Source organism: Pseudoliparis swirei, chromosome 4 (genome assembly GCF_029220125.1).
Source record: "Pseudoliparis swirei isolate HS2019 ecotype Mariana Trench chromosome 4, NWPU_hadal_v1, whole genome shotgun sequence".
In the NCBI taxonomy this organism is placed as follows: Eukaryota; Metazoa; Chordata; class Actinopteri; order Perciformes; family Liparidae; genus Pseudoliparis; species Pseudoliparis swirei.
The window spans coordinates 19,108,306-19,132,424 of record NC_079391.1 but is presented as its reverse complement, the minus strand read 5'-3'; the positions used below and the strand labels follow the sequence as shown (position 1 = coordinate 19,132,424).

Genomic DNA, 24,119 nt, shown 5'->3' with positions numbered 1-24,119 from the left:
TTTCTTCTTCTTCTTCTTTGACTTTTGGTTTTGTTCCACTCTCCTCTGTTTCATGCTCTCTGACCCTGATCTCTAGTCTGCCTCCGTCATCTGCTTCTCTACACTTTTGGGGATTGTTGGTAGAAGACCAACATATTAGAATTTCACTGAGAAGCCCCACACTTTTTTTATCAACCATCCCTGCACTTTATGTCTACATTTGCTCCATAATTAGTTTCAAGGGAGAGCACTCTCACAAGAGGGAGGGAGGGAGAGAGAGGGAGAGAGAGGGAGAGGGAGAGGGAGAGAGAGAGAGAGAGAGAGAGAGAGAGAGAAGAGTTCACTGCAGTGATGTGACCAGCGGCAGATCTCAGTCATCAGTCATGGCTGCTTCCTATTAGAATTGTCACTGGGATTTAATTAAGATGATTCTCATCTGACAGGCTTGGCTTGTGCCATTACTTACCAGCGTGTGTGTCATTTGTCTCAAACTCCTCAGTAGATGTGGTAAGGTTTATCCACCAGCTTGCCCTGTCACATTTTATTCTTTATTTTGTTAAATTTTATTTGTGATATTTTTTATAAAGAGGAGACGGTCCAGACGAACACCTAGTTGTTACAATCACTGTATTGTGAGATCAGTTGGGGAAAGTTCATAGTGAAATGTAAAAGTAAGAGATGATGTGTCTTCAAAATGTATGCAATTTCAGAATACATAACTCTAAAGGCAATGTTCTCAAAGTGACCACCACCAAACACTCCAGTTTCATTGCTATCTGTATTCTGGAGGTTTTTAACCCTTGTGTTGCCTTCGGGTCAATTTGACCCGATTCAATATTTAACCCTCCTGTCGCCTTCGGGTCAATTTGACCCGATTCAATGTTTAATGTCGGTGTTCTTTCGGGAGTCAACAAACAAACATAAAGTACCTCACACTTAAACTTGGAAAACAATATTAATTCTAATAATTTTCTGGAGATTTTAATAGCTGGGGTCATATTGACCTCAAGGGTAAAATATGTTAGTAAATATAAAGGTAACAGGAGGGTTAAACATTGAATCGGGTCATATTGACCCGAAGGCGACAGGAGGGTGAAACATTGAATCGGGTCAAATTGACCCGAAGGCAACACAAGGGTTAAAGGAGTTCATTCATCATTCATAGCCTGATTTATAGAACCTTGTATTACTTAAATGATGAACATAGATTTGTTTGGCTTTTTTGCATAGACAATGCCTCATTTGCATATTTAAACAGACATTTCCACTAAGTTTGTAAAACAAAAAACTGCCGTAATGTAATAACCTGGGGAGTTTCACGGTGATATCTATTCGTTGAAATCTTTTCCCTATTCTGCTGCCGTGCCCCCTTTATTGAGGCCGGGTGGATGAGCTGGTGTTCATATTTCCTTGTCCCCTTTCTGAAACCCGTTGTGCTTTCCTGATGAATCTGAATTGCATTTGAAGAGCTGGGTGTGTTGCTGCAACCCCCGGGCCGGGTTGGATCACCTCTTGCACATCCCAATGTTGGATGCTTGTAGTCTGGTAATGAAGTGCTTTAAAAACGATGAGAAGCCGCCTGCTGTATCCTCTACGATTACCTTTGATGTGGAGGGTCACATCTGAAAGACTCGCGCGTGTGATTAATGGAGCACTTACCACTGAAGCGTCACCTCGGCGACGTGGCTTCCCTCTTTGCGATACCCAAAGTCACTGTTGGCGTGACCTTGGAGATGTGCAGACTCCAGCTGTGGCCCCTGCAACCGCAATCGATTGACTTCTGGGTGGCTTCTTGGCAATATTACTCTCTTGAAAACACATTTCTTAAAAGTGTTTGTGATCACAGTAAAAACATATTCATGCGAGTCAACCAGGTCACGTTGTGAGAAAACAGTTGCTTGCTTTAATTCCTTCTGTCAACAGTCAGAAAGACTTTTACACCTTCAGCGGACTTCCGATTGTCAGGGAAATGATTGCTTTGTGGTGCTCCTCGGATATGTGCTCGCACTGATGTCTTTCAAATGAATAAAGAGGCGGAAACAACACATAAATCACAGGTGACTGTCATACCGCATAACCAGCAGCACATGGAACCACGGAGGAACAGCTAGAGACTGACAGCAAATCCGTTCAGCACTTTATTGCACCTTTGTTTATCCTCTTCGGTGAGCACCGAGGAGGAATAACTCATCGTGATTATTATTATTTGAGACTGCAACTGGAGCTTGTATGTCAATGATGGACAGGTAGAGAACCCCCGCTGTGCAGATTCAGGTCCGGTTGTTTGGTGTCGCACCGCCACAAACCAATTGAAAGGTTTCACACAGCCCAACAGAACCAAACTAAAGGCCAATGAGAGACGCCACACAATGAGTCTCACTGGACTTTTGGGTTATTCTAGTTTTGCTGTAGTCTGACAACGTGGCAGCAGCACAAAAAAAGACAAATCAGCTGATCGTACAGGTGTTAAGCGAACTCCACGTTAGTTGTTTGACCTCCAGATAATCTGCCTCAGCTTTTGGTTTATTCACATGTATAATAAATCGTCTGACTTTGAGCGACCTTTTTGCCCCATTTGACTTTAATGGAGTGATGATGTAATGTCCCCCAAATCACAGCGATTACTTTGGTGAGTGAAACGTAAAAGTTAACTACATCAGTAAGACCTGAGTCGGAATGAACCAGAATCGTCCTTTAAAATATGTTCCTGTCTTCTTCATGTGTTCTATATGTGTTCTTCATGTGTTCTATATGTGTTCTTCATGTCTTCTTCATGTGTTCTATATGTGTTCTTCATGTGTTCTATATGTGTTCTTCATGTGTTCTATAGAGCGTATTCACTCACGTGACCACAACAACCTTTGGCGGCCATGTTGGGGTCCATGCACGGCATTGTTTTGCTCTATTTTATGCCGCTCTTCTTTAGAAATGACCATCTTATCCTGAAGGAGACACAATTTCAGTTCAAAGCGGTGTGCCTTGTGATTATGGTACTGTGCCTCATTGTTGGATGTGGGACTAATGATTCAGAATATGGGTTTATCAGCTCAACAAGACAGGCTATTACTTCAACTTGTCATGCATCTACTTCGGCTTCACTCGGCATATGAGCGTTACGACTGTTCTCACGTGTTTCTGTCGATACATCGGGTTGTGGGCACGTTTCCATTGACACTCTCTCGTCAATAATCTCTTTTTGCTTTTTTCGCCGAGCGAAAATCAATGTATTTCACTTGCGTAAAAGGAACTGTGGATGGAAACTTGGGAGGAAGCCATGAACATGGCAACTCCGTCGGGCGATGTCTGCCTTTACTCTGTGATTCATTTCAAGGTAAAATAAAACACTGGCTCCATGGGAACAGCATCAGCACGGCCAGCCAAACAGTCACTGCTGGTCCTGAAGGAGCTGGAAGCGGCTTCATCCAGACACTCGTCCTGGAGGCAGAGCTGTGTGACTACGGATCATATATGAACCCAGACACGGGGCGCTCGATGTTCCCACATTTGTGGTATTTCCACAACAAGTATAACGCAGAAATAGTTGTTAATGTCCCATGGTCGATAGCGGAAATGAAAACTGTTTTACAGGAATGTGACCGGGCTATGTGCTGGTAACTAGGGGTAACTAGCGAATTAACCACAAAGTGTTGAGCGAGTAAAATCAGGTAAAAAAGCGTTGCGAATATTCAATTCCAACCGCTGAAATCTTTCTTTGGTAATGCAGAAGGACATGAGGTTGCTGGGCTCTCGCATAATCAAACAGCGGACATGATAGCCAGGTCAACTTCTTCTGACATTTAATAAGTGGGACTCCAAGATGGCGCGATTGAGATTCTGACGTCACGTGAATACGCTCTATATGTGTTCTTCATGTGTTCTATATGTGTTCTTCATGTTTGCTTCATGTGTTCTTCATGTTTGCTTCATATGTTCTTCATATGTTCTTCATGTGTTCTTCATGTTTGCTTCATATGTTCTTCATATGTTCTTCATATGTTCTTCATGTGTTCTTCATGTGTTCTTCATGTTTGCTTCATGTGTTCTATATGTGTTCTTCATGTGTTCTTCATGTTTGCTTCATGTGTTCTTCATATGTTCTTCATGTGATCTTCATATGTTCTTCATGTGTTCTTCATGTGTTCTATATGTGTTCTTCATATGTTCTTCATGTTTGCTTCATATGTTCTTCATGTGATCTTCATGTGTTCTTCATGTGTTCTTCATGTGTTCTTCATGTGTTCTTCAAGTGTCCTTCAAGTGTCCTTCATGTGTTCTTCATGTGTTCTTCATGTGTTCTTCATGTGTTCATCATGTGTCCTTCATGTGTTCTTCATGTGTTCTTCATGTGTTCTTCATGTTCTCTTCATGTGATTTCATCCTCTCACCGTGTTCTCCCCGTTGCAGACGCATCGACGACGATATGGGGCGGACCCATGAGTTGGAGCATTCCGCCATCAAGTGCATGAGAGGGATCCTCTACTGCTACATGAGACAGGCTGATAAGGTGAGCGTTGAGCTTTGAGCGTTCCCGCACTCAGCTGCTGCGTTACATAAAAGCACACAACGCAATTACACATTGTCTAGCAGATCAAAGGTGTGTTTCTGAGCTGCTGTTCATCAGAGTCCTCGGGGAGCACCGGACGCATCTGGTTCCTCTTTCATATCATAGCAAATGACAACGGGAGCCGGTTGCTTTAGTCCTGAGGGCTTAATAACCGCCAATCTGTTAATTGCCTCAGACTTTCGCTCCGAAGGGGAAACTTTCCTGCCACGTCTGCAGGAAACCTGAGACGTGTGCATGAGCAGGCTGTGAATGGAAAATGGCCATTTGACCAAAGGCAGAACTGGATATGTCCCTCGTTTGTATGCTGTTTTTTCTATTCCTCAACAACAATATGTTTTAATCGAGCAGCTGGCTGTGTCACTGTGTACGTGCGTGCGTAAAGCATGTGCCTTTGAAAGAAACTGCTTCATCCTGCCTCGACCTTGACGACCTAATTTAGGGGAGAGCTTTCCAGTGTCTTAATTACAAAGCTGCGTTTACACAGTTAATTACACAGAGCAGCGTTCGTTACGGCCCCGTCTCCAACACTTACCAAGAACATGGCATTTTTAATAGAGATGTGACACCGGGCCACTGCTGCAAATATCACAGAGCAAATACAGCAGCTGGGCCCCGCTGGTGTGCTGAGTGTTGTTTTGGGACTACTTTCTCAGGTGAAACATTGTCTTTTTTCCCAGTTTGCTCTCACCAACAGTCAAAGTCACTGTCGGTGATGTTCATTTTTTCTGGAAACCCACAAAGCTAGCAAAAAGTTGCAAGGGTGTAATGACCTTATGTTTTCATCGGCAGCCAAATGCATTGGACTTTGACACTGGAGACCAGGTTACATGCTGTATCTGTGATTTAGGTCACTGAAGCACTTAGCCAAGGTCAGAGAAGGTCAGCAAGGTGTAAATATGGGAGAGAAAACTAATAAGATATGTTAATGCTTTAAATATTTTGCATATCTCTTTCGCAGTAACGTTATGTTTCCAGCAAAACATATTTGCATGAATATTGACATCAAATTTAGGCGGCAGAGTTCCTCGACAAATAAAACCTGAACTATCCCAAATAGTACACAGAGACAAGTTTCTAGTCATTGAAAATGAATGCAAGTGTTGCTTCATTTTATATTTCATTTGTATTGTGTCATTCGCAAATAACAGATTTAAAAGAAAACTTTATTTGAAAAATGGCAACATAAATTAAAAATAATACAAAATAAATATACCATTCTGAGGTTTCTTTCAAGATTTAGAACAAAGGTATATATATTATAAGCTTTAAAATTACAAAATGATCGACCTCTGCTTATTCGCATAATTAACACAACCGGCTGTTGTCCTGGTTTTTAAATCTGACAACAAGGGCCGGAGGGTCTAGCCATTTCAAACTAAACACAACATAAACAAAAAATAATGGCATTTCTTCAGTACTGCTGGAGGCTGGCCTTTTCTCTTTCTCGTGAGTTGTTTATTTAAAATAAAATGTATCTTTTTTGCATCCAGAAATGCAAAGGAATGGCCTGGTTTAATGAGACGTGCGGTTATTTCTGATGGCAAGAGATGGAAAATAAAGGCATGAAGGATGGACTTCTGGAGGGTTGAAGTGTCTCACTAATTTGAAGCTCATATTGGTGCATTGCAGCTCTTGAAACAATAAGTGAGATCTGGGGCCACTCAGAATACCCCGAGAGTAGGGCCACTTGACACCATGGCTCTGCTGGAGCGAGAGTGAGGGGTCTCTCCACAGAAACAGGTTTAATAGACACATAAACAGCGCTAGCTGCTTACGGGGGTGGCTCTTCCCTCACGCACACGCACACACACTGGTGTTAGCCGCCGTTGGATGGCAGGTAGTGAAAAGCGAGAGAGAGCGAGAGAGAGAGAGTGTACTGCGAGAAGATAGTTAGGAGGGCGCTAGAAGGAAAACAATTGAGACAGCAAAGGGGGGGAGACTTAATGATGGAGAGAGCGGTGGAGGGAAGAAAATCAAATGAGGTAAAAGGTGGGACAAAGATTATTTAGAACCCTGCAATGCGAGCCATAATTTGGGGTGCAGTCGAGTCGATGCAGCACACACCCGCACACACACACACACACACACAAACACAGGGCCATGAACAATTCACTGAACACAACAAAGGACAGACATCTTATTCTGGGTTTTTTCACGTGTTCGGCGTAAAACCAAGTGGTAGTTTGGCCGCCCTAAATCTAACCCTTATCAGTTCCGGTGCAGACTACGTTATGTTGTACAGTTTATATTGACAGTTCCAGTTTATTTGAAAAACCACCGATTACATGCAGCACTGGAGTGTTTGTGGATTCACTAAGTCCTGGATTTTTGGAAGTGGAACACGGCCTTCAGGGTATATTATGTGGTCATATTGTTGGTTGCTCAGCCTCAGCACATTCTGCTGTGGCTGAGCCCCACGTGATGGAGAAAATACAATGTAGGGTCTCTGCAGATAGAGACAGCACCACACACTTCTAGTTGGTTGTAAGTGATGATTTTTTTAATCAGTCAATGCATTGTTTTTTAGGAAATGATCGCATATATAGCCTAACATATCCCCCTAGCCTATTCCATCAGAATAACAGATCCCAATAATGACACAGGCAAAATGGATAAGGCGATACATAAAGTATAAAAGTAAATGAGAGAGGAAGTCTGTTGAAAGGAGTTGAAGTACTAATTGTGTTGAGGTCAGATGTAAAAACATCGGTGAGGTCACCTCAGCAAACAACCCAAAAACCCAATGCCTTTTGGAGCACAACGGGCGTTACCATGACAGTGCATTACCATGCATTAAACCGTTACGCAAGGTTCCTCATTATGCGTTTCTGAATGTGTTAAAGGCTGCTTCTGTGCTCCACTGTGCCTTCTGTGAGAAAACGACTGTCTCCGCCCTCCCTTTCTCTGCTCCCGCACTTACCCTCGACCTCTCCCTTTCACCCTGTCCTCTCGGTCTCCGTGCGTCTCTGTACCAGGTGGAGCAGTTCAAACAGGATCCCAGCCCCTCCAAGTGTCTGCACTCGGTGTTCCACGTAGTCACCGGGGACGAGGTGCACTCCTACAGCGACTACCACCACCTGCAGGTCAGCCAGCGAGCAGACGAGTGCAGAAATGAGGCTATGTGTGTGTGTGTGTGTGTGTGTGTGTGTGTGTCACGTGCGTGTGTGTGTATCATGTACAAAAGAAAATGATTTCCCCAGTGGTGGTCAGGGAAGAAACTCAGCCGTATGTACGACGGGATAATTCACTCGGGCACTAAAACAGCTCAGAGGTCAACATTGGTGCGTAACGTTTGGATGGAGACTTCAGTTCTTGTGAAGGGCGGCTAATGCCACAATAGAGCTCATTAGAAAATCTGAATTATAATGTTGTGACAAGGAAAACGTCATGAATCATCAAGGCTCTATATTAGTTCACGCGCATTTAGTCCTTGGTTGTGATTTATTCCCCAACAACTTTGAAGTAAATTGCATGATTGATGAGACCGGCCCAATGCCAAAGGCCTGATAGCTGATCTAAAGCTCACGCCTCAGTCTCGACTCTGTGTAGCGAATGAAAAGCCATTTGTATTGACGAATCCTGACATATCAGACCGTGAACAAATGACAGCGATAAAAAAAAAAAAATGTTTTCATGGTATCTCATCCACTCTGTCCTTCCCTCCGTCATTGCTGCAGATCGATGCTGTTTCCCTGTTCCTGCTGTACCTGGTGGAGATGATCTGCTCTGGTCTGCAAATCATTTTCAACACCGATGAGGTAAACAAGGCGCTGAAATGACTGCCGAGCCAATCGATGCGAGACGCCGGTCCGTGTTATTCTAGGGCTAATCTACTCGCAGCAATCAGTGTCCATCTCGAGTCCCAAACTGTTTTTAGTATCTCTTGTGACGATTATCGCACACTGAACAGAATGCTGCTGTCAATAATTAATTTAAATCTTAAACGTCCTCATGAGAGTGAAAACAGGTTCAACTTACCACCGACATCATTATTTTCTTCACTTGAATCAAGGGCCTTTTAGTCATGCTAGTCCACGCTCGTGTCCACCATTTTCATCGTATAACCATTGTAAGGGGTTGTCATGACGACAATCACGGTCCAATAAGGGTGGCTGGCTTTGCTGATCTGCCATCAGCATGTCACCATTTTAATTTCTTACTTTAATACTTAAGTTCATGAGCTCTCATCAGCTGTACTTAATTTTTAGCAATAATTAATGGCCAGTATTAAATGCAGCGACACAGAGCTCCAAGCTTACACCCAACACATTTTGAAGCATCGCTAAACTGCATTCTGACATTTACAAGAAAAATGTTTGCTCTTCGTGAGTCTGCGTGCTTACAGGTGAACATTCCCTGTGTGAAACTTGTACCTAAAAATGGATTCCAAAACAAACTTTGGGCCCCAATGAGATTCATGAGTCTTAAATTTGGTAATGCTTCCTTCTCAAAATCCATACAGATGCTGTAAAGTAAAGAGCAATGGATTTGTGAAGTTGGTTAGATGTGCTCTAAATCCCCAGCAGATATCTTGGAGCCGACACAAATGCAGGATCGGGGGACAGTAGCTCACTTTTATTGCTCCGCTCACATTTATGTTTTTCCGCTGAGCCGCTCAATTGACTTTCAACAGGAAAACGTTTAGATGATTTCATTGTGGAGGCCTAAATGTCCTCCTGGGAATCGAACCTGGTAACGTTGTATTTGGCAGAGCACCAACCCAGACGATAACTGAAAAGCTCTGAATGCAGAGTTTGATGGATCTCTCCGGGGTCAGTTTTTGCCTTCTTCATGTTTGTCTCTTAATAAAACAACCGGGCAACTTGGTCGTTAAGTTAACACACTGTACGGTTTATTGTGCGGCCCCGAGGAGCAGTTGGAACTTCATTAATTCTGTTAGTTTTTACAGTCTGCTCATTCACAGCTTTACTTACCGCCACGGAGCGGGGACATTTGTGCCGCTGGTAAAGAAATCCATTTGTTCACTAGATTGGGCTTATTTTAAGAAAGTAAAGACATGGTAAAACATTTTGCTACTAACCAATTAGTGCGTGCAGTCTTCACTTTGTTTACAGAAAAAAGAACTCCCTAATAACTTCTCATATTTTTTCATGTCTCCCGATGGCAAACAAATTGAGAACGCTACTGTTATTACGAGGACTGTTCTGTCTGCTTATTAGGTTGCATAATTCAAAGTGCTAATTCTGCACCCTGCCCCTTCTTCTATTAACTAACATCAGACATAGTGGGCAAAAGGACCCTGTGTTCCCACTGGCCGCAGTTTGAAAAGGGTTTAATTTGGACCAATCACACCAGTTACGCCGTCATGTATTTGTTTTGTTGTGAGCTCTCACAGATTGTGAAGTCCATTGGCGTTTACTTGACCGAGCTGGAAGCTGCATTGCAGTATTTTTTCCTTGACGTAGGTGGTATAGGAAAGGCTGCTGTGTGTCCTCTGAGAAGATGCACTATCGACCTCCTTCCAGATGCCATTTCCAGTCTCATGCAGCATGAAAGGAAGCGTCTCATTAGCCTAGTGTGTACCTCAGCCTGAGTATTGCCCCCCAACACACACACACACACACACACACATAATACATGTGTACGCATTTCTTTCCTCACTGTGTCAAAAATCATACTACAGTATGTGTAGTATGCTTCTGCAATAGTTTCCATGAGTGCAAACCCCCACCACCACCCAAAAAATAATAATAATACAAAAGTATATCTGGCAAGGACTGTCGTCTGGTGGCAGAGAGCAGGAGAGGCTTGTTTGGCCGTTGGGCAGCAACATTCATTAAGATACCATTAAGATACTAAAAAGTCCCCCTCGTTAATCACTCCACTCATAAAAGCCCAAATAAGAGAAGCAGCGAACCTTTCTCTCCCAGCATCGACTGCCTCGCTCCCAGCCCTCCTTCAGACACTGGCCTAGTTAAGTCCTACACAGGTTGTATCTGCGTATCTCTCCCTCTCTCTCTCTCTCTCTCTCTCTCTCTTATGCTCTGCCTTCCCCCGCCCAACTTTGTCATTGTAGATTAAATCTCCCATCAGTCAAGCACGCACACAAACACGCATGCACTCACATGCAGGCGTGCACACACACACACACACACACACACATACACACACTCGTTTTAATGATTCAAGGCCTTTAAGTCATCCCACTTTGTATGTCTCTCCCTTTTAGTTTATTCTTTTGGACGTGCCTATTGATTTTGACACGTCTCTCATGGACACCGGGGCTTGCTCCACAGCCGGTGCTCCTAATTACGACTTATAACCACAAGGCCACCGTTTTGTGTTTGTGATTACATCAAGGACGCTGCGGATGGGTTTTTAGAGTCTGTGATGAAAGGGCAATACGCTGATAGTAAAATGTGTGCTATAAATGTATGCTTTGATACGTGTCCATTGAGTGTTGCATCATGGGCCAGGAGACAAGCCAGCGATGCTGGGAGCTCACGCGCTGCCTCACTTTGCACATCGTCTGTGGCTGCAGGGACAGTTTGACCTTAAGCGTTGATGAGGAATCGGGTTTCTTGTCCACTATTCTAACCCCTATAATGAGCGGAAGAGTTTCCCACCTCACCCCAGATCCATACCAGAGGTCGCTCATTACTGTTTCTGTATGTAAGTGAGAGCGAGGCTATGAGTGCACGTGTAGCTGCAGCAGAGATGATCACGTGTCTCAATATGGAAACGTGTCCTCTGGCCCCAGATCCGTACGTGTGTCCCCGGACACTAAAGACACTGGGAATGTGTGTGTCTTCCTGTGTTTGACGTGTTTTCTGTGTACAGGTGTCCTTCATCCAGAACCTGGTGTACTGCGTGGAAAGAGCCTACAGGGTGCCTGACTACGGCATGTGGGAGAGAGGCAGCAAATACAACAACGGCAGCACCGAGCTGCATTCCAGGTCAGTCCAGAAGCGATACGGCACACACAGGTCGTGCATAATTAATGCACAAAGTGGCGTTCGACTGAGAGCATTTGCAGGTTGTTACCAAGTGGAACTGCTGACATCCAGTCTCTTTTAAACACTGGTCTGATTTGTACAGCACTTTACCAATTATTCTTTGTATCGCCAGAGCCAGCGTGGTTTAACATCAATCAAATGTATGTACCGACATCAAAAGACAAAACACAAGGAGCTCGACTGACCCAAAGGTTTTATTTCCTCCCATGTTCCTCTGAGAAGTACACCGTAGCAAAAATAGATTAACAATATAGATTTCACTGCTGTACATTTAGCTTTTTGTTGGATTCTGTTGTTCATGTCGGTGCAGAGTGTGTGGGTGTGTGTTCACAGCGCTTCACAAGGGGGGTCAAAACCTTTCTGGGAAAAAATAAACTGAAAGAAACAGTCAGCAGTAGAAGAGCAGTGGACTACTAAATGCAGGACTGTCTGCAGTATTGGCAGCGGTGGGGGGTGGGGGGGGAGAGCGCTGTGCTGCAGGCAGTGATAGTGCTGTGGTCCTCTGGCCTTCAAGCGCAGCTGATGGATGAGATATTGGTCCAGCAGGCTTGTGTTCAGGGGCCACACAGGACACAGCAGAGGGCTGGGAGGAGGGGTCGCTCTTCTGTTTGTTTATATTGTACTTCTGTGGAACTCTGACATTAATTTAAGCTTTTCCATCACACATTTGTGTTTTTATAACTGTTGACATTGTCAGCAGAGAAGAATTGTGCTTTGAAGCACAAGTCATGAGAATTGTGAATCCCAGTGAGCCACATCTTAACTGGAGGTTATATTAATTAAGACCTGCTGTTGGTTTGGCCATTACTTTCGTAATGGAGACCTCGGTCTTGCAAGATCATGCTGGTTAAATACAGAGCAAATAAATATATATGAACTTACAACTGAAAAAGAAAACATTGTATATTAAAGTTGTATGCTACTTGTCATCCTTCTTCCTGCCCCTATTAGACAATTAGCCCAACGGGTAGTAGGAGTAAAAACATCCTCTTTACAATAGGAACAGCAGGAATTATTGAAAATATGTTTTCCTCTGAAAAAATCTTTAAAAATTATCGGATATGAAGTGTGTGGGCTCAGTGTGTCAGTTTTAAACCATATTTGCCAATGAAATGTCAAATATAAAATCTTGATCAAGATGCTCAATTTCTGCCATCTTATCTCTGAGAAGCCCATTTGTTTTTAGTTTTTATTACACATTCAATGTAGTGAAGAAGCCATGTGTCTCTTACTGCTTGTATTTCCTACCCTCGAGGTCATGCTTGGGATTTCAACAATTGGTGAGCCGGCTAATACGTGTGGTTGTGCAATACCAATTAACGTGCTGCATGCATGAACTGTGGCAGGGGCAGAATCAAAATGGCTCTGCGTAAACAAGATCTGTGCGAACAATCACACTGTGGAGATGAACAGGAGAGGATGTGTTCGTTTGTCCAAGTGGTTCCTCTGCCTCGTGTTTATCATCACGCCCAGATATGGGTGATTGTATTTTATAGCCAGTCATTCGTGGTTTATCCATTACCTAAAGCCCCCGAATCTCCAGAGGCTCCCCTTGGTTAATTTTTTTAGTCATTCGATTGGTAAATTATGACTCACGATGTTGACGGGTTTGAAACAACTTAAGCACAGATTCAGTTCAACTATTACTGCATTATAAATTGTGTGGCCTTTCTGTTAGAGGGGACAGAATCTAGTTTGAAGGACTTAAAGAAATTCACCCATTACCTTGAATTCGTGAAAAGAAACTTTTCTCGCTCTCCTCCACGGTAAACTAAGAATCAACTTGAGTATCATAACCAAGTCTCCTTTATCCCACTGTGTGTATCTTCGCTAAAAGTAGCATGAAAGAATTGTTTTCAATCTATACTATATATAATATAAGTAGATGCATAATATATACTGTCATTCAACAGATGAAACATGGGTCCAAATGTATGATAATTTGTATCTGTTTAGTGTCTAAACAGGCAAGTGATACAATTAATGCAGATTTTCATCATTTAAGTTTGACAGAGGAATTAAAAAAGAAAACTTCAAGATCAAAATCATTTTACTCGCTTTTCTGGTGCTCATTGCTGGCTGCAGTTTGCTCAGCGGCCGTCAAGATGAGTCGATTGTCATCACGTGACCAACGTTTCTTTGGTCACAAGACAAGGTGATCTTACATCGATGCGAGGGGCTCGTATAAAAGCAATTAGCCCCCGATGACCTCAACTGAGATATGAGCTGCTGGGTGTCAACGCATTTAGTGCAGGAGTCGCAGAATGATCCTGTGCAGTCTGCAGTGCGTGTTCACAGACTTACAGTCTGCTGCAACATTTTCATGAGGCAAAATCTTTATTCCCAACTGTCAACGAAAAGTGATTTGGGCCTGTCCACCCCCCCAAAAAAAGCATGGTGTCTCCTCTGCCTCCGGGTGAGTTGCCGCTGACCAGAACTGGCCTCATTACTAGTCTTAGCAGAGCTGCGTTCCAGGCTGTATGAGCCAGCCATCCTCTGCGTTATCGATTCAGGCTTCACTAATGGTAATGAATGCGTTTCGTCATGTCAGCAGAGCTTCCGCCAGTCATCGCCAAGTTCCCGGTGCACATTTTTTTCTCCTCCTTTTTTCTTTTCAAGGGGAAAGTTGACAGAAAGGCAAAACGGAACGACGGGGGAGTAGGTGCGTGTTTGCTCTGCATTGCAATCACAGCAGCCAGCCAGTGTGAAATACAGGACAAGGTTTTCATTAATAGGACCCATTATCTACAGCAGACCATAATCTCAGGTCCCTTCGGCTCTGTTGAGTCCTAACAGAGAGCAGTTTAAGATTCAAGTGCTATTCAGAATGCTTTCTTTTGGGATTCTGACGACTGAAGTATGGTTTATTATTAGATAACTACATTTTTTGTATGCAACAAATAGAAAGTGATATTTTTGGGGGGGCTGGCCGATTAATTCAGTCTGATAATGTATCATCTTTCAATGGAATCATATCGAGATGTCATAACATACAATTATGTCGTCAAAATGGATTTTAACAAGAAAAAAATGTATGTCAGGGTTCTGTTTATGGGAATACCTCAATGTAGTTAATAAAACTATTTTCTTTCAGAATTTCTTCTCTATATTTGACTTGAAATGGTTATGTTCGTTTTGCATTCAAGTTCTTAATAGAACTAGAATGGGCACTCGGTAGAGCGCATACCTTCGCATATCACAAGATTGGGCATTGAATTATGAACATTTTGGCATTAGTTGCATGCCAATTGGATATTTACCGTGCTATGGTAAAAAGAAGATGTTGACCTTTTCGTGACCTTGACCTTTGACCCGATCGATCCCAAAATCTAATCAAATGGTCCCCGGATAATAACCAATCATCCCACCAAATTTCATGCGATTCGGTTTAATACTTTTTGAGTTCTGCGAGTAACACGCATACAAATAAATTAATAAATAAATACACGGCGATCAAAACATAACCTTCCGCATTTTCAATGTGAAGGTAATGAGAAAATACTTGGAACTTTTGTAAAAACCATGGAGTATACACAACGATGTGGTTATTTCAAGCAGATTATATTTTTATTAAATTACCAGGACACGTGCTATTAAGTGAACCATACCGGTGTCAAGATATGTAATGACTTGTGAAGTGTCTGGGCCCTATCGCTCAGCCCATGTGTTCTCCAACATCGACCCTCTGGTGCAGTTTTTTTATTATTTTGCTGCCGCGCCCAATGCCATTGAGATTGGAGTGATGCGCGGAAAATGGGGTGGTGACACTCGTGATAATTTATCTTTGATGGGGCGTGTCGCTTCTCGGCACGTCCACAGCGTGGGAACATGGTTATTGGGAGGTGGGAAAGGTGTGATAATGTGTGAGTGTATTTCCGCGGACAAACTCGTCTCGTGTTCAAAGCGTCAGACCAGACGCGTCGCGACCGCAAAGTACTTTCCCTTTTAATGCACTGAGCCTAACTCCTGGGCTCTCTTCTCTCTTCTTCTCTCTTCTCTCTTTCTCTTTCTCTTCTTCTCTCTCCAGATACCCTCTCTGATCTTTTCACCTCTGGCAAGATCATATCCTGGTGTGGATTCCTAACAACTGGTTTGCTACTGGTTTCTGCGTGCGTTGTTCTTCTAAGTCATCGTCGTTCATCATCTGTCTCATGGCTCATTCTCACCAGATTAGTCACAAACATTAGTCACATATTGCTGGAGATCTTCCGTTCATATCCATGTTCACTATTCCTTATCATTGTATAAGTGAGCATCACAGCCACGGATGAAGAATAAATAAATTTAAAAATAAAATAAAAGATCGCTCATAAAAGATGTAGCTGACCACGTTCAAGGAGACTGCCCTCAAAAGACAAAAGACGCTGGCGGCTGCGCCTGTGCGCTCGCCACCAGAAGTAATTTATATAGTAATTATTATATTGATCCATTAAGTCTTTTTGTTTTCATGGGAACAGTTTGGGAGAAGGGGAATGGAACAACTGGTTGCCTTGAGCGGGACTTTACACTTTTGAACATGTTTTGCTGTCGCAACGCAACAACCCACACATACCGCAGCACAGGTGAGCACATTCTCACTAGCACCCCCCCCCCGCTGGCAGCCAGCAGAACATAAAAAATATATGGGCCTCCTTAGAAAAAGTTTGGGGACCCCTGCTCTGGTGCATCAATGCCAGTGAACTCATCGTGTGTCATGTGATTCTCCTTTCCTGCAGCTCTGTGGGCTTGGCCAAAGCTGCTCTGGAGGCCATCAATGGATTCAACCTGTTTGGAAACCAGGTATTTGAATAACTTTCCCGTGTTCGCCCATCAGGAGATTCATCTTGTGTTTGAGTGTTGCTCAGCAGACTTTGATCAATGGCCACAGGTGATGCTTGTCCCTGGAATCTCCCTTACAATGTCCATTAGTGGACATGTCTCTTGTATTCCTTGCCCGTGCGGTGGGAAGAAAAACGGGGACATTCATTACATCGACTAATGGATTGGAAAAGGAATCCCTGCACTTACTGTAGCACGCCTTGCTATCGTTTCACCTTCTGTACTCACCACTTCTCCGGCCATGTACTGCATCGAAATATTCTTCAGATCAACGCATGTGAGCTGTCGGGATGAGTGTATATTACAGTTTTTTCTTTCCTGATCAGCGACAAAATGAAACAGGGTTAACTGTGCTTGGAAATGGATTTTGTCATCAAGCTAAGCCTGTTGGAAAAAAATCAATTTATAGAGGAAGCTGATGTATGACCCATGCTGGGTGGGTATGAGTGTCTCATCCAGCCTCTTGTCTTTCTATGGGAATGGAAGTGCTACAAGCCATCCAGTTGCCTATTAATGATCTCTATCCATCTTGATTTCCCAGCTGGCTCTCATCCGTCCAATGCCAGATGTAACTCCCCCAACCCCTTTAACTGGAACATCCAGTACGGTCTGGACTCCGCGGCCACATTTTACACCGGCTGCAGACTCTTGTGGGTGTGTCACACTTAGCCTTTGTGCTAGATGAATGGAGACACAGTGCCCTCAGTTTGGTGAACTTTTGATTCATTTGATTTATTTCACAATCCCTCCGAGTCGCACAAACGATGAAAAAATATCGCAGTTTCTCGGTTTAACAAATGTAACTCCGCAGATAAAATGTATCTGGCCCAGAAAAGGATCCTTCCACTTTAAAGCCAGTCATTAAATCCACAGAGCTGTGTACACACGGCTGGACAATCACATCCTAACTGCTTCTACTTTCCTATCTCGGAATTGTCACCTAATTCACACCGTCAAGAGCAGGGAAGTGGTGGAGCGGACACACACCTATGTCAATCCAGCAATCGTTTCCTTTGGGGGGTTTCCTCTGTGCTTGGTGAAAAGAGGTTACTTTTCTGTGCTGACATAAATCTTTGGATTTGAGTCAAGCACATCAATGCACAGAAAGCGATGTGCATTATGGACTTTGAAAGGGTTATTAAACAATCTACATCCTGTCAACGTTTATTAGCAACCCGCAATAATAGCAGTGACATTGATGGGGATCCTGCATAGATTATGGTGTCCTTCAATCGACTCGTATTATACGGTCAGATGTTCATTATAGAGGGACGTGGGCTAACCCCTTAGGGACGATGTTCGTGGGATTGTGGGATATTGGAAGAAGAAGAAAAAAGTATAATGATGAAAGGATATAAAAACACAATGTTTTTACAAAATGTTAAACTGTTGTCAATGTGAAATATTGAATCTTATTTCATGGTATTATTAAGTTCATAAAATCTTAAGCTGCTCGGGCGTGGAGAAAAGTCAAAAATCCAATATATACAATTATCTTGTGTGGTATTTGTTGTCCGGCCTAAAGCAACTAAGAAAAAAGCAGCAAACTAAAAAATTATATGCATTTAAAAATATAGTTTGGAATGATCAGTTTTGTTAAAAGTACAATGTTAGCCCCCAAAGGACAGCCCTTTCACAGCAGCACTCACCGATGGCCAAATGACTCATCGTACATGTTTGGTTGTCTTACACGCGCTACTCTAACACCAGAGAAGGTTTCTGAGAGGGAACTGAACTGGTCACACAGCTGCCTCCATCGGTGGCCAGCAATACACTGCACGATGTAAATTGCGACAGGAAAGCTTGCTGATTTGACTAAAAGCTACATCTTTTTTTTAAGAGGAAAGAAAAGTAGACTCTGGCAATGTTCATCCATAATGTATTCAACTTACATTAGAAACTGCTTAGCAGGTTGCAGGAGTGGCTCAGTTGGTTTTACGTAAGCTCTGCCGGTGGGTGGATGAAGTGAACTGGTAAAAACATAAAAACTGCCCCTCCTCTCTCGCCCAGAGGTGTTTAAGTGCACTAGTTGGACAGACTGCATTGTAGTAGCGGCACTTCTGTTTCGTACATGGGACCTTTTGAAGTGATCGGGTGACTCTCGACTCACCGTTGTTCAAGCACTCCCACACTGTACTTCAAAAACATTTCCAACCCAAATATATCCGCCTGGTTTTACAGCAAAAGAGTTTGTTTTTATGTGTGGAGGTGTGATTGAGGGGGCCCTAAATCATTTCAGCCTTTTTTTCTTTTTGGGTGTGGGGGATGAATAATGGAGGAATTGTTCACCATCTTTCTGTATTGTTTACGTGTGCTGCTAGAGTACCTGTTCTGGGTGAACAGCTGTGACTGTGATGCTCTCTCCGATGTGTTTTGCTCTGCAGGGCTGCTCGTGGTCGGTGATATTTGTGGATCTGGACGCCCACAACAGGAACAGGCAGACCCTGTCCTCCTTACTGCCCCGAGAGTCTCGCTCACATGTGAGTCCGCACATGCAACGACTAAACCCAACGACTGATAACCTACCAATGAAGCACAGGATACTACTTCAATGCATTTAGTGGCTCAGGAGTAGGTAGTTGTTGCCACCTGTTGCTTCTTTCTTTTAACTCAGCTGTGTGCGTAATCTCTACCGGTCAAAGACTGAAATAGATTCCTGCCACACATGTGCCAATAATGTAAAAGTATAATTGTCCACATCAAAACAAACTACATACGCACATCGGTATGCGAGTGGATGTCTGTATTACAATATTCCCCTGATGCAGTCATGACGCTGACTGTAACTGGGACGTTGATGGTTCATATTTGATAAGAAATTGGGAAAGTGAGAGGAGGCTGCAGAGTTATGGGGAGGTGAGGTTGAAAAGCAAGGAGCGGGGCGAGAAAATAACAACCAGGTGGTAACGTAGAGAAAAGGCCATTCCCTTCTCCACGCTCCGCCGCTTGCAGTCACTCACGCGATCACATCTCTCCCTGTGTGTGCTGAACTCGCTGAGCTGAGATCGCAGTCAGCGTGCGAGGAAATGAGTGTAATTAGACGACGAGAGGGGCAATATAGCTGCATGAGATAACCGTTAAAAAGTTGAAAGGATGGAGTGCAGTAGGGAGCGAGAGACCGACAGGATAATCTCAAGCGAACCAAATTATAAATATCAATTGAGTATCGTGGACACTATGGCAAAAGATTGGAATTCAATATTCATCTCAATACCTGCACTGAATGTGTTCTGCAAGCTAAAATCCCATTTTGCCTGCGGCGGCTGAGGATGTGACCATGTAAATTTGTGAAGTTAAAAAAGATTACAACGCAAAACATAATGGAAGCATCAAACAGTGGACTACATTTAGCTCGGGAATCTAGTCTCGGAGCTGATTGAGTTCACAGAGAAAGCAAGCCTTTTATTTATGGAAGCTCTGCTGTCTATTAATTAAACGTGCATATTCATAGCTGTTTGCATGCGAGGCTCGAGCCTAATAGCTTTAATTTGTACTGCTTAATAGAGTAAACCAAACCAAACATAAGATGAGATAATTTGATACTCAGTCATCATGGTCTGTCACACCTAATAACAATATGCATTTCTAACAATTGTTCTCGTCCAAACAGTCCTTGATAGGAGATAAAGCTGCTGTTGAGTTTTGTTCATAACCAGAAGAATTCCCTCTCAACCTGATGAAGGCATAAACAGCCTATCTAGTATTTAGAACACATATCATTATTTGCATAGATATTATGACTCTATGGTCTTTAGTAACTCTCACTGTAAATAAAATGAATACAAATGAAAACACTGTGGAACAGTATTTCACTCCAGGTGTTTGTGTTCAACCTGCAGAACACAGATGCAGCCTTGCTTCCAACCATCAGCTATCCTGCCTTTGCAGTCGATGACGATGCCCTCTACAGTCAGACACTGGACAAGATTGTCCGCAAGCTGCGGGGCAAATACGGCTTCAAGCGCTTCCTCCGTGATGGCTACCGCACCGCCAACGAAGACAAGGATCGCCGCTTCTACAAACCGGCTGAAATGAAGGTGGGTGTTGGTGGGAAACCTAAAAGGATATGATAATTTTTCTTTCTATTTATCCAAGCTTTATCTCACAGATTTCTCTTTTATTATCTTCATCTTCTGGCAAATATTTCATCCATCCATCCATCATCAATACCGCTTCATCCTCATTAGGGTCGCGGGGGCGCTGGATCCAATCCCAGCTGACATAGGGCGAAGGCAGGGGACACCCTGGACAGGCCGCCAGTCCATCGAGGGCACATATAGAGACATACAACCATTCACTCTCACATTCACACCTATGGGCAATTTAGAGATCAATTAACCTGCAGCATGTCTTTGGACTGTGGGAGGAAGCCGGAGAACCCGGAGGGAACCCACGCTGCCATGGGGAGAACATGCAAACTCCACACAGAAGGACCGCCCCGACCGGGAATTGAACTCACAGCCCTCTTGCTGTGAGGCGACAGTGCTAGCCACTACACCACCGTGCGGCCGCAAATATTTCAAACCAATCATAAGCAAAAATCTTAATTTTTAACAATAGGCCGGGGAGATGATTTTATCATATCATATTAGACAGACACAAACACAAAATGTCACTCATTCACCCAATTTCTAGCTGCCTGCCATTAGCACAGCAGTTGAAATAAATATTACATCTGTGGATAATGTCTCAAAGAGATTGATAGATAACAAACAGTAAAGGATCCAGGATATATCCCTGAGGAACCCCACTGGAGAAGAAAGGACGCAGTATGTCCTTCAATTGCAGAGAATGAGCTGCTTTACCACCAACTTTGAAATATTGTTGTCCACTGTGACAAAACCTTTACTTCATGGGGACTAAAAATACTGCATGCGACTGTGGGTCAGTCCATCTTTCAATCAGGGGGATGGCGGTTCAATCCCCACCCTATTCGATGTGTCCTTGAGCAAGTCAATTGCTCCCTGTATCTGATCTACAGTGTATGAATGTAACATGATTATAGCTAAAAGACATGTAATGCATGCATACTTAGATTCCAATGTTTCCCAATCCGAAGATTTAAAGAACAATATAATGTTTAAAAATGCACCTCAAGGTTATTTCAGGCTACCACTTGTTATTGCGTAGGAAGAGAGAGAGCAGGCAATGTGTAAAACCTGAAAAAGTTAAACTTGAAAGTGCTTGAGTGTGACATTTGAAAGGTTTTTGAAGTGTTTAAGCCTGTAAAGGTATTTCCCTTGTATGATAATGCTCAGAAATCTGTCTGGGACTTAGCCTCTCCCATTTCAAGTGTTTTAATCCTCAATCTGAGATCCATATATATAGTGTGTGTGCATGTGAATGAGTCTGACAGTGGGTATGCATATGCATTTAAACAATATATATATATATATTAGGGCTGTGAAACCATAAAAAAATTTAATCGAGTTAATCACAGGTTTTTGTGGATTAATCATGATTAATCACATATTACCGATATTCTCGGTATATGTTGTGAGAACATAGAGATTTATGACAACAGACGGATATATACATTGATACATTCTTCTATACAATGGTGCTGCAACTCAGCAGTTATTTAGCAGTTTTCTTCCATATGGAACATTAATACATCTTCATCCTAAACAGAATGTTTAACCCTCCTGTTACCTTTCGGGTCAATTTGACCCCATTCAATGTTTAATGTCGGTGTTCTTTGGGGTCAATTTGACCCCAGGCTGTTTTTCACTGTGTCAAACATATAAGAAATATCAACTTTTTTATTTATTTAAAGGGCTATTTAGGTAGTCAACAAACAAACATAAAGTACCTCACACTTAAACTTGGGAAGCAATATTAATTCTAATAATTTTCTGGAGGTTGTAATTGCTGGGGTCAAATTGACCCCGAGGGTAAAATATGTTAGTAAATGTAAAGGTAACAGGAGGGTTAAACAGAACATCTTTCTCTTGTTTGTCAACCATTAACTCCACCATGATACAATCTAAAGGCCTCTAGTCTTCCTCTAGCAGCTGCTGAGGCAAACTGACTGTGTGGGTTTTCTTCATGAACTGGGCCGTGATGAAAGGGACGGCGGGGACACTGCTGCAAAGCTGAAACCTCACCGGCCCGGACACGGGCACAGATTGACAAGTGACTTTTTTTTTGCTCGGTCCCGATGCGCGCGCACGGAGCTCTGTGGCGCGAGACGGAGATCGATAAGTGTTAACGCAACGCGAAGAGACAGAAATGACATGCTGCTGTGGAGATACGATCAACAACAGACGTTTAGTTTAATAAAAGAACAAAGACGTGCTATAGAGAACATGTCAGGGGGCGGGCCAATCTTTTTAATGTCATGCGATCTACCAACACTACGCGCGATCGACTGGCAGGTCGCGATCGACGTGTTGAGACCCCTGATCTACAGGAAGTAAAAGTCGTAACAAGGTTTCCGTAGGTGAACCTGCGGAAGGATCATTACCGATGAACAGACCGTCTGCATGAGAGCGGACAGAGTTCAGATTGAAGTGGTGTCTTGGAAGCTCATTTTGCAAGTGACTTTTTTTCGTCCCGACGACCAACAACAGACGGATTGGAAGCTCATTCTGCGCATGCGTTAAATGCGTTAAAAAAAATAACTAGTTAAACCTGTAATTGAATTAACTGAGTTAACGCGTTATTTTTCACAGCACTAATATATATATATATATATACCGTGTATATATGAATGTGAATGGCAGTGAGTTAATTATCCTTTTCTGAATCCCCCCGTGTGATCTCGTCGAAATAGCAGCGCATTCACTTGAGAACCCAGTGAGTGTACAATGAGTGAATCAGAAGCGAGACTTCTAACGCTAAACAAATCATCACTAGCTGCTGAACTAACCTCCCGCAGAATTAATGAGCTCGGAGAGGTGGCTGGGGAGAGTTTCTATTTGGTCTCATTCAAGAGGTCTCATCATTTCCCACCTGACAATAACGCCTGCTCTAGCTCTTGTGTGAATGCATCTTCAACATGTTGTGTGAAGGTAACATGTTTCCTTGACAAAGAAAATACTGGGGAATAATTTACAAAGGACATTGCTTTAGATTTGTTTTTATTTATTAAGTAGCCGAACACATAAAATACAGTTCCGCTGTGATCTGGAGGCCTTGTGGCCGGCAGTGACCTGTTATTGAATGCACTGCACTTTTGCAGGACACATCAGACTCTCACAGCTGCTTATGTCGCTCAAAAAAAAGTTTAAAACAATATCCCTTTTTTGAAAATTAGATTGCTTTTTCCTGTTTATTTATTTGCATAAAGGTGGATGCTTGATGCTAAAAACTGAACAAAAAAACACAGTGAAATCAGCTTTAAAACATTTTTTAAATTATACTTCACCCTCAAAATGAACATTGGTAAATCAATCTCTCAGTCCGTATTAACCTTCACAAACTGAAAACACACCGTGAAAGGGTTAAAGTTGTAAGACGACAACACAGACGATTCCGTAGTGGTGACCTTTCAATCAGAGTCCTAAAGCATACCCTGCTACATCTTCTGTTTGACTCTGGATGGGACCATCGTTTAATAAAATACTATCATGCTGTATTGAAGAAGACTTACAATTTACAATATTTACTGAGGGAATAAATCAAGTGAGAAGTCATTTTCTCAGACATCTATTCGATCAGATCTGCTAGATGTGAGAAAGAATGCAAGTTTATTATTAGAACGAGAGGTTTCTAAAAGTAAGAATTAGCGAGCATTATTTAATGCCTGGGTAGCTTCAGGCTCGTTCCTGCCATCAGTT

General features: G+C 42.9%; 1 protein-coding gene across 5 annotated transcripts in view; it reads left to right on the top strand.

Moving 5' to 3' along the window:
* Positions 1 to 24,119, top strand: part of phkb (phosphorylase kinase, beta) — a 106,316-nt gene that overhangs the window by 29,915 nt on the left and 52,282 nt on the right. For all 5 annotated transcript variants that reach the window (XM_056411972.1, XM_056411976.1, XM_056411974.1 and 2 more), the window contains 7 exons: positions 4,384 to 4,483; positions 7,519 to 7,626; positions 8,221 to 8,301; positions 11,345 to 11,460; positions 16,236 to 16,299; positions 18,723 to 18,818; positions 20,178 to 20,375. In XM_056411972.1, coding sequence (XP_056267947.1) covers positions 4,384 to 4,483; positions 7,519 to 7,626; positions 8,221 to 8,301; positions 11,345 to 11,460; positions 16,236 to 16,299; positions 18,723 to 18,818; positions 20,178 to 20,375 — 763 coding nt within the window. The remainder of the gene's footprint in view (positions 1 to 4,383; positions 4,484 to 7,518; positions 7,627 to 8,220; positions 8,302 to 11,344; positions 11,461 to 16,235; positions 16,300 to 18,722; positions 18,819 to 20,177; positions 20,376 to 24,119) is intronic.